The 11500-nt window shown below is 47.6% G+C and overlaps 1 protein-coding gene and 1 pseudogene across 3 annotated transcripts in view; both read right to left on the bottom strand.

Moving 5' to 3' along the window:
• The window catches only part of LOC146207034 (cyclin-dependent kinase 14-like), a 222876-nt gene that overhangs the window by 166013 nt on the left and 45363 nt on the right, over positions 1–11500 (bottom strand). For all 3 annotated transcript variants that reach the window (XM_084592726.1, XM_084592665.1, XM_084592597.1), the window contains one exon: positions 4133–4173. In XM_084592726.1, the coding sequence (XP_084448852.1) occupies positions 4133–4173 (41 nt within the window). The remainder of the gene's footprint in view (positions 1–4132; positions 4174–11500) is intronic.
• Positions 7624–10558, bottom strand: LOC146207035 (uncharacterized; annotated as a pseudogene).

The following is an 11500-nucleotide window of genomic DNA, read 5'->3' as shown; positions in this document are numbered from 1 at the left end:
GTCCTGAGCGCGAACAATGTGGCCGATAGGCAAGCGTCCCATTCCTTCTTGTGCTCAGAGCACTCTTTTCAAAGTAGAATGACATCGCTCAACACTACCTTTCTATGTTGTGGTTAGAGCACTGGTAAACACACTACCGTTTTTCACTCTGTATTTCCGAGGGAAAACCCGCTCGTGAAAATACAGAAAGTAGCCCGTCCACGACCTCTGTAGAGCTCAGCTCTTTAAGTGGCACTGCTTCCGGAAATTTCGTCGCAGGGCAAAGCAGTGTGAGCAGGTACTTATAACCTTGCTTCGTGGCTGGAAGCGGTCTGACAATGTCGATCACCAAGCATTTCCATCCGCTTCCATGTGCCAGATGAAGCAAGTGCTCTCTGTACCTTTTTGGAATAATTCTGCGATTATCCGAACTAGCTGCATAGGAGCCTTTGTTCGTCATGCGGTTTCCCTACGCGTTGACAGCTGTCAAGACCTCAAAAACCTATCCATATCCCTGAAACACAGAGGCCAATAAAATTCCTGCAAGAGGCGTGCCTTACTTTTTTTCAGCCGTAAGTGGCCTGCCCATCCGCTTCCTTGTGCCAGATGAAACATGTCCTCTCTGTACCTTTTTGGAACAATTAGATGAGCAAACATCACGCCTCTTTTGTCCTTATAGTGGTGAAATAGGAGGCCATCTTTCGTTTGCAGCGTCACATTTCTCCTATTCCTTCGTTTTGAGAATTGTAAATTTTCTGGATAGAGTCATCCTCTTCCTGTTTTTTTACGAAACGAGAGCTTTGTCTACAGACAGCAAACGCTCGAACCTACTGCAAGATGGTGGGAGAATTGAAGCGACATTCTTTTCTCACTCACTTGTCTGTTGTCGTCACCACTTCCTCAATGTTTGCAGCTAGAGCTGCGCCCTTGTCTGACTGAGTGTCACTGCCGTTCTCAATGCGACTGCTTCCCTCAACGGGCTCGTCATAGCACAGCTGACTTGCTAACACTCTTGCTTTCAACTGCGTCAGTGCACTGACGTCCCCCTGTTCAAAACTGGTCCCTTGCGCCTTCAACAGCATTTCAGACCTGTTAGAAAATAAGTAAGGATACTACTTTGGCAGGCTAGCGAAACAGCAGCAAACTACAAACTGGCAGCTTCCCACTCCCCATCTTATACAGCAGGATATTTTCGGAACAGATAGCCCCCATGTGTAAACACTGCTCAACTCCAGCCACTCTCATACACATGGTGTGGACTTGTACACACTACAACACAGACAACTCAAACACCCCAGAGACGTGGGAGTCTCTCCTGCGTACTTCCGAGCCAGCAGACCAACGCTGGCTTATCCAGCGCGCGGTGGAGGCCGCGGCATCCCAAGGGATCCCCGCCGACCTCCTCTAAGCCAGCGCAACCGGTCCTTTGACTGGTCCGCTGGGGCGCAATAAAAGAGTTCACCACCACCACCCGAAAGGACCCTCGATAAGGACGCACACCAGAGGCAAACAGACGCTGTCTTCTTGCACAGCCTGACGGATCCAAGCACATTCGCCCGTGAAATCTGCGCCGCTGACATACAAAGGATGAACACTGTTGCGGCAGAATCTCGAAGAACCTTGCAACTCTTTCCATTGACTGAATTCCTTCTTGTAAGGTTTAAGAAGTGCCAAATTTTCATCGCTTCCGTTCACGTGGGAGAACACTACGCGCGGACCCTTGCAACCTGACGCAACACGCCCTGGCTGCTGGCACTTGTAATAAATAATAGGCTTTTAGGCTTCAAACGCTTTCTTTTTTTCCTTCTCTTTCGTTTCATCAACGACTTCTGCTTGCTCCCGTGCGATGCCATTCTCAGGCTCATCTCTCTTTGCAGCCCTATTTTCTCGCAAGAAAGGCTTCGCACCAGCCTTCTCCTGCCTTGGCCCAGACTCACCCCGTCGCTCGCCCTCTCTGCGATACTCTCTCGCGCGGATGTCTTCTAGGACACCGCAACAAGAAGCGTATTAGTCTGCTAGTTTGGCGGCCTTTTGCACTGTCTTCACCTCCAACCAATCCAATATCCAGAGCCACATCGGTTCTGGTATGGTGTGAAAAAATTGCTTCAAGCACATGCATTCTAGGACACTATCATGATCGCCTTAGACGTCTGCACTCTTCAGCCACTATACCAATCTTTAATTTGTAGCCAAATTCCTGGTATGTCTCTCCTTTCGATTTTGTTCCTTTACGAAACCTTTGATTGAACACTTCAGGTGACAAACGATACCTCTTTAGAAAGCTCGCTTTTATTTTATCATAATTGGCAGAGTCCTCCTTGCTCAGTCTGGCAATTACATCAACAACCTGACACGGCAACAAAGACGACAGGTGCTGCGGCCAAGAGTCTTGTGTTAAGTACCTTTTTTCGCATGTCCGCTCAAAGTTCACGAGGAACAGACCAATGTCCTCACCAAGCTGATAAGATTGCATCAGATCTCTGATCTTAATATTGCCCCCGTCTCCAACGCTGATTGCCTCAGGAGCAGCAAGACATGCTTCAGCCTTCTTAAATTCAAACTCTAACCGCTTCATCTCAAGGTCCTGTTCGCAGCGCTTGACTTTGTCTGCGCGACGTTTCTCTTCTTCCTCTTCCTCAATTTTCTTAAGTTCCTCTTCCTTAACTTCCTTAATTAGCTCCCAACATTCAATGAGCTCATCGTCGTCTGCTTTCAGAGCGAGAATGGCATTGACAAGTTGAGGCTTGCGCACGGCCTTTCCCGTTTACACCCCCAACTCTTTACACATCCATAGCAATTGAGGCTGCCGTAAAGACTTGAGGTTCATGATCAGCTGACAATAGACTTTCCCCAATTGTTCCTTATCGAGACAGGTCGCAAACAACATGCTCTGTCTCCAATAATGGATACACCTGCCAGCTCTGACACATACTTCGAGAGCCTGGTAAATCTCAAAGGGAAAAAGTCAGACACTCACCAAGCTGTAATCATGGGGCTCCGATGCATGGTGATCCCTTCGCTGCCAGCCAGATTGTTGTGCCCGGGCAGTGGTTCGAGATCGAAGCTGCGAGGAGCTGGGCCTTCCGTGCGCTGCCCGGGGCCTCGAGGAAGAGACTCAATGCTCAACCATCTCCGTTTATTTCTGGAGAGACTGCCCTAAACAACTGTACAATAATGGGGGCGCGTAGCCCATAGAGAGAGAGAAATACAGTAACCATAAAGTGCAGAACACATAGGCACGGCTGCTCCCAAAGGTCTGACGTAGTCACCGTTTGTCTTTCGGTAGAACTGTCACTGTAACGCCGACACAGGCACACAGCAGTTCGCAGGAAACAGAGCAGTCCCGCCGAAGGCTTCAAAGAGACCGCGGAGAACACGCAGCCCTACAGGCGGTCATCCCTGCCCGGCTGCCGGAAACATAATTCTTCGTGCTCCCTCTTTTCCTCCAGCGGAGCGTCTTGTTCGTGCGTATCGCAGGCCGCTGTGCGTTCCCTCCTTCCCGTCATGGCGGCGTCAAGCGCCTTGTTGAAAGCCAGCGGAGTAGTCCCGATCACAACAGCACCCATATTTATCCAAAAATATAACAGAAGTTTCTGCGAGTGGTCATTCTCGTGTATATTTCAGTGTTGGTGCTAAACTGATGAGGTGCACCAACGAAAACCAACAAAGACTGAATGTTGACAGATTACTACATTGCACCTGCACGCTATGTATGAACCAGAAACCTCGCAGACTAATCCATACATATGTAGATGAGCAAAACATGTTGAAAAGCACAAAGGGCGCTTGCTGCATGCAGTGCCAAAGGAAATCAAAAAAGCATGCACCCAGTGCTGCCGCCACACTTTTTCAAATAAGCAAAAAATCTTGTTCTACTTTAGCTGCGACTATCATTGCATATTTAGTCTCACCACAAGGAAGAGAGTATTTTTCACTTTACCGCCCCTCTTAGTCAGCCTTGAGGTGCTTTTCCTTTAGCATGATCCACATCCCCCCTGCAATGCATACCCAAACGTCAAAGGGTACATTGCAGTAGTAAAATGTGGCCTCGTGAGCCTTAACAGTGTGCAGCAATTTTCAAGAATGTCGGCAATGCTAAAACAAGAAACACTGAAGCACAAGCCATTTCAATATTTCCACAATTGAACCTCACCTCGTTCTCCACGTCTGGCAGTATCACCTCCTTGGACAGCGCTGCAACAAAATGAGAGAACCGTTTGTGAGGTAACCAGTTGGTCCTCGAGGCATGACCACCATTGTGGTTCACAAGGCATGGTCAACATACACACTTCTCCCCCTGCTTCCCAAATATAACACTTGCAAACTGCAGCTATACATCAAAAACTAATTTAATTTGTCACTGGGGTTTTATGGGCATCATGCACCAACAACAAAACTAAAAACGTGTTAAATCAACAATGGCTCTTTATGTGGTTATGTGTTTATGGCACTCCTGTAAAGCGTTGCTGATGTGTGCTTGATTCCATCTGCCTGATATGAGCTTTACAAGGCTAATTTATTATTTTTTCATTATTCCATATAAATTGCCATTCACCATGCTGTAATTACTTCATGCAGTCTCTATGTGGCATACAGACTTTCTCATTATTTTTTTTTGAGAGCTTGTGCAGCATATGCATCCACTCTCTCATGGCCGTCAATGCCTATATGACTTGAGACCCAACAGAATATTAGGCTATGCCCCTGTGTTGTGATTTGCTTTATGGTGTTTAACGTCCCAAAGCAAATTAGGCTGTGAGAGACGTCGTAGTGCATGACTAGAAATTTCGACCACCTGGGGTTCGTTAACGTGCATTTCTGAAATTTAGACCTGAGAGTACGCTCAGCGAATCAACGTTTATTATTTTTTTCTATGGCTACCAGGTCAGTATAACATTTGGCTTTAGGGATGCGCATTTAGAAGTTCTCTTCCGCTACCATGCAACCAAAAAAGTAGAAGTTTTTTAATTGCCTTTGTAAAATTACTGAAGGATGCAGGTAGAACGAGAGGAAGAAGATGGTTTACACGGTATGAAAGAGCACTGAACAAGGGTAAAGGGGGACGCCTCAGTTCGCAGGTCGAGCCAACGTTTCGACAAGTGGACTTGTCTTTGTCTGGGCAAAGCGATCATCACTGGCAGGGGTTTAGAACAAGGGTAAAGGGGGGACGCCTCAGTTCGCCGGTCGAGCCAACGTTTCGACAAGTGGACTTGTCTTCGCCTGGGAAAAGCGATCATCACAGGGTTTATTGAGGTACTGGGACGCGATCTAGAAGCACGTCAGGAACAGTCCGCGTACAAGGAGGTCCAGTGCACACACCGATAGCAATGTCACTGGCGACAGCGCACGGAATCTTCTTTGTCTTCGCACACGCATCTTCATCTTTACAAGGGCCCTCGGGGAGAAGAGGAGCCACCCTGGCGACTTACGGCGCAGGCAAAATGGCAGGGTCGTAATATTGTTTAAGGCGCTGGACGTGGACAGTTTCGTGGCCTCGTCAACAGAGATCAGGTGAGGGCGTCAGGGGTTCCACAATGTAATTTGACAGGAGCGATGCGCTCCAGAACACGATAGGAGTCGTGATACTTGGAAATAAATTTTGAAGATAATCCAGGAGTACCTGATGGAATCCAGAGCCACACAGGAGTGCCAGAAGAGAATTGCGGTGTCGTCCGATGGTTGTCGTGGCGGGATTTCTGGTGGGACTGGGTTTCAGTTGTGAGAGACCGGGCAATTTGGCGGCACTCCTCTGAGTGTCGGGCAGCTTCAGAAGCAGTGGTATACTCGGATGCGTCTGGTTGGTACTGAAGAATGGTATCTAGTGGGGTAGAAGGGTAACGGCCGTAAAGAAGATAGAACGGATAGAAACCGGTAGTTGACTGTGTAGCAGTATTGTATGCGTATGTCACATATGGTAGGAGATCCCAGTCAGAGTGGTTGGAGGAGACATACTTAGAAAGTATGTCACCAAGGGTTCGGTTAAAGCGTTCAGTGAGGAGCTTTATTAACGTCAGATAAAAAGACGCATCCTCTGTCACCGAGTAATTCACGTGGTGCGCCGTGGCGGAGGACGAATCGCTGCAAAATGAATGAGGCTATGTCTGAGGCTGTGGAAGATGGAAGGGCAGCGGTTTCAGCATATCTCGTCAGGTGGTCAATCGCAACGATGGCCCAATGATTTCCAGCAGCAGTGTACGGGAGCAGGCCGTATAAATCAATACCGACGCGATCAAACGGGCATGGTGGGCAATGTAACGGCTGCAACTCGCCAGCAGAAAGATGACTAGGGGAACTGCGATGTTAACAGGCGGGGCATGAGCGAACCTATTCGATGACAAAGTTGTACATGCCCCTTCAGTAGTATCGTAAGTGTAGCGGATGGTAGGTCTTGAACACTCCCACATGACCACATTGTGGGTCAGCGTGAAAGCAGTCACAGACTTGAGAGCGTAGGTGGCAGGGAATGACTAGCAACTATTTGCAGCCATCAGCACTGTAGTTGCGGCGATAAAGAAGGCTGTCGCGAATGGCGAAGTGTGATGCTTGGCGGCGAAGCACACGTGATGGAGAAGCAGCCGATGCATCTGAGAGGAGCTCGATACGAGAAGCGACCCAGGTGTCTCCCCGCTGCGCAGAAGGCATGCCACTGATGTGAAGTGACGTTGCCGAGGCACTCAAGGTGGAAAGGCAGGCGACCTCAGTTGGAAGGAGGCAGCAAGAAAGGGCATCAGAGTCTTGATGCTTGCGTCCAGAGCAGTAGACTACGTTTACATCAAATTCCTGTAGACGAACAGCCCACCTAGCAAGACGGCCGGATGGGTCTGTCAAGGAGGAAGGCCAGCACAGCGCATGGTGGTAGGTCACAACTTCAAAGGGGCGGCCATAAAGGTAAGGACGGAATTTGGTCAGAGAACAAAATATTGCCAAACACTTTTTCAGTGACCGAGTAATTTTACTCCGCCTTCGTGAGCGTTCGACTTGCATAGGCGACAGCGTATTGGCGTCGGTGTGTACTTCAGTAGGGGCTATCGGGTCGAAGTGACGCAGGACGGGCGGTGTCGTGAGGATGCGGCGCAACATATTGAAACCATCATCGCATTGCGGTGACTAGAGCGAAAAGTCGGAACCGCCCGACAGAAGCTGCGTCAAAGGAGCAGCAATAGAGGCGAAGTTTCGAATGAACCGACGAAAGTAGGAGCACAAGCCTAGGAAGCTGCGAAGGACATTGATGGATCTCGGCTTGGGAGAGGCAGCGACCGCTCAAAGTTTAGCCGGGTCTGGAGAAACGCCTTCCTTGGAGACGTGCCCTAAAATGGAATGTCGTCTAAATAGCAGAGGCAGGTTTTCCACAGACAAAATAGTGCCCATCATTCTCTCACAGGGTTCGTACAGGTGGCAAAGAAAAAAATTCAAGGATATTCAAGGAATTTCAAGCCCCCATAGAAGGATTTTCAAGGCCCCCTTCGAGGGCTTAATTTTTTTTTTCATTGTCAAAGATCTTCAAACAGTGCTCTCAAAACGTCTGAAATATTTATTCCACAAAGAAAAAAAACATCACTACGCAGATGTGCTTCTATTGCACAGAAAAAAATTAAATATAGCTTCATAAAATATCACAGTGAAAGTTTGGTCATATCCCGCAGAAAAGCAAAAAAATTAGCTTTATAAAATTGTTGGTTATTTCCTATACCCTCACAAAATATTGTCCACTGCTTCAACTGCACAAAACAAAAAAATCCTTAGGAAGCAGCTCCTCAGGGCTACTTCAGGGGAGCTCCAGCAGCTTTTGTTGAATTTGGAGCTTGATGGCGTGTAGCTCCTCACTCTTGTCTTTGGCCGTCTTTCTGAGGCTATTCGACTTTACAATGTGTGTCACATTGTTTTCTGCCTCTGCTTTATCAGCATAGGCATTTGCAGATGCCATGAGATCATCAATTGTCAATTCCAGCTTCTTTTTCTTTTTCATTGCATCAAGCTCTTCCTCAATGCAGTGCTTTTTTCTCTGCTTTGAAGCTTCAAGGTCCTGCTTTTTCTGGGCTTCCAAGTATGCTCCATACATCTGCCTTGCAGCTGACACAGCGATCCTCAGTTCCTTGGTGATTGGAATGTTTAGAACACCACCTGCTTTCTCAACCGCATCGCACACGATCCGTTGTGAAATATATGAAAGGTACCTCAGAGTCTCAACGCACACCTGTCGGTTTACACTGAATCCACGCTCGACAGTTGCCTGGCCATGACTGAGGACAAGCAGAAGTTTCACAATGCTCCACAACTTCGAGTAGGTTGAACTGAACTTCAAGAGATCAGGGTAAAATACATCCAGTCTGTCAGCGCACTTGTCGAATTGTCTAAGCTGATGTTTCTGCTCGTGCAGGAGCTCCGTGTACTCGGCCAGCACCGTGTCTCGAAGGTGATCAGCCATTCTACCTGCAGTGATGAGGGTGTCCAACACTTTTCTGAAACCTGCAAGGCATTCCTCTGGCTTCGAGCACATCTGTCGTGGGTCTAGTGAAGAAAGGCCCCTAACAAATGCAAACTTCAAGGGGCTTCTGTCTAGAACTTTCTTTGTGGCACTGATCAAAAACTGTTTACATTCCATCCGGAATTGAAACACGTCCTTTGAGCTCACTTTAGAATTCTTGAGAACTTGCTCTGCTTTGTAGCCTATATCCACCTTTTCAAGTGGAACATGGTTCTCGGCATTATCAATGTCGATCTTCAGCAGACCCACTATCCCTTTGGCAGACAGGATCGAACATTTCAAAAACTTCGTCAGCAGCTTTCTGAGAACAGTTTCTAAATCCCTTGCAAGGAAAAAAAACCATTGGTTTGTCTGTCTGGTACTCTACCAGAAAAGGGTTCAGTGCCATCGCCACACATAAGGCAAAATTCAACTTTGCTGGCAGCAAAGCATCACAGCAGAACTCCCACAAGTTATTGAACGATGCACATTTTGGCAGGTTGACTTCTTTTTTTCTAGCAGCCTCAATGTACTTTTTCATGTCACACCACAACAGCAACGCTCTCTCAATTACAGGAACATTCTCCACCCACCGGTGGGCGACAAACTTAAGAGGAAACGTATCTTGGCCTGTAACTGCCGAAAAGTCCTGTCTCCGTGCTGGAGCACCTTCAAAAATTGCACTCAGACTAGACAACAAGCAGTCAAGTCCCCATTTAGTCGCTGAAACTCCAGCCCTATAAGCATTGTGCACTGTGCGTAGCCCACAAGTGCCTAAGTCCACGCACAGAACTTGGTGGTTTTGTTGCAAGTGCTCTTGAAGACCTTTGAAGAACTTCAGATTGACATTGGGCCCATCCATCGATATCTGAAGAATCTTGGCAAGAGGCAAAGGCTCGAGGGCGCTTAGCAACTTTTCCTGAATGTCATCGGCTGTGGAATGCCCCATAAAAACGGAGGTGTAATACCTGGTCGTCACTTGGTGAGCAGAGTCCCAACACCTCACGTGCACATCCATTTGCTTACTTTGCAGAAAGTCATTTGCCGACTCGTCAAACAGTACGACATAGAATTCACACTGTTCCATTTCTCGCTGCAATGCTGAAAGAAAGAAAGGCCTGAGACCGTGACACGTCATATAGGCGCATTTCTTTTCACCACAAGAAAACGCCTTTGTCACTTCACTGTCCGGAAACATGTGCTGAAATAGCTCCCCTGCTTGGGATGACGACCGGTACGAAAAGTGGGATGTCACAACTTTCAGAGTCCAAAGGATTTCAGCGTCAGTGACAAGCTCGTGCGCTTTGCAAGCATCGTTTAGGCTTGGCGACTGCGAGGAACACGTGCTAGTAGACTGCTCTACCGCGACCGGCGTCAGGTACCTTTTCAATGCGCTCCCTTGCACTACCTTCATTGCACCAATATGCTTGCCGCTTTTCATGTGACTTTTTAAAGCGGATTCACCCATGGCAGTCACATCCACAGTTTTACCGCAAAGCTTGCACTTAGCCCGATGCGGACTCGTTGTATCAGGCGCAATCCACTGCTTGTATTCGTCATGGTGGAGCCACGTAGCCTGAAACTTGCTCTCTCCGGGCATTGTGTCACATATGAAAATATCACGTGCGCTGACAGGCAGAAGCCACGCTCATTCCAAAAATGCAAGCACTAGGGCAACGCCAGCGTAGACACGGCTCGGTAAACCTATCTAAAAACGTTGGGCTCGGTGAGTGATGGCGATGCGATAGCGATGGGACGACGCAGCCGCGCGCCCACTGCAGTGTTGCCAGCCGCCTAACGAGAATGCGCTAAATAGGCTAAAAATCGATACGTTTCCTTCCCCGCAGTTCATTCAGAACTCAGTCAATAATAAAACTTTAGCAACAAAAACGTTTTCATGACGAAAAACACCAGTTCAAATTTAGTATTCAAGGAATTCAAGAATCTTCAAGGACCAGTCATAAATTCAAGGTTTTTAAGGGCCTTGAAAACAGACTTCCGTAATTCAATGGTATTCAAGGTTTTCAAGCACCTGTGCTCAAATGTCGCAGGAGCATTGCAAAGGCTGAAAGGCATAACATTAAATTCGTACAGGCCATCTGGAGTAACAAAAGCGAGTTTAGAGCAGTCGGCCACTTCCATCGGGACCTGCCAGGAACAGTCCACGTACAAGCAGGTCCAGCACACACACCGATAGCGATGCTACTGGCGACAGCACACTGAATCTTCTTCCTTGTCTTTGCGTGCACATCTTCAACTTTACACTAAATAAATTACTATTTTCTTTTTTATATATTCTTTAGGGCTTTGGCTTTTGTTGAACTGCATTAGCATGAGATCACAGACTGCTGCTAAGTTGCACCATGGGTTCTTGCTTTGTGCAATATCCCACATGCCAAGGGCACTCCCTATCTCTTCAAACCTTGGTATCAATGACCTCTTTGCTTGAAGTGTATTGGTGAATTTTATTCTGGAAGGAATAACAAAGGTGTTTTTCTTCATGACCTTATTCTAAGAATATACGCACATGTGAGTGTACTCCTAGAGAGCTCATTTGCCTCCAGATAGACTATGGCTATTGGGGACGTTCTGTAAGCTCTGCAGTCAGGAGCAGACAGAGATTACGCAGCGGATCTAATTGCTTTGAAACTTTGAACAATTCAAGGAGTATCTCTTCAAAGACAATACACATCCCACTGCCTTTTTGTTTAGCATTGGCTGGCCGGTCCAAGTCGAGTGCTTCTCAGTGCACACTGTAGTCGTTTGTGTGTGCGTCCACTGTGGTCAAGAGCACAGCCAGAAATTGTCATTGATGCTTTGCAAGGAGCCTGGCACAGCCTGCAAGCTTTCAAAAATTCCAGGAGGATCTCTTTAAAGACAATACACTTCCCACTGCCTTCTTGTTCAGTACTGGCTGGCTGGTCCAAGTCGAGTGCTTCTCAGTGAGCCCACTGTGGTCAAAGTGCCACACCAGAAATTGTCATTGATACTTTACAAGAAGAATGGCACAGCCCACAAGCCTGCGACAATTCTCAGAGTATCTCTTCAGAGACAATA

The sequence above is a fragment of the Amblyomma maculatum genome, chromosome 1, assembly GCF_055883805.1.
Source record: "Amblyomma maculatum isolate TAMU_Amacu chromosome 1, ASM5588380v1, whole genome shotgun sequence".
Lineage (NCBI taxonomy): Eukaryota > Metazoa > Arthropoda > Arachnida > Ixodida > Ixodidae > Amblyomma > Amblyomma maculatum.
Note: the sequence above shows the minus strand (reverse complement) of the source record. Positions and strands in the feature narration are given on the sequence as shown.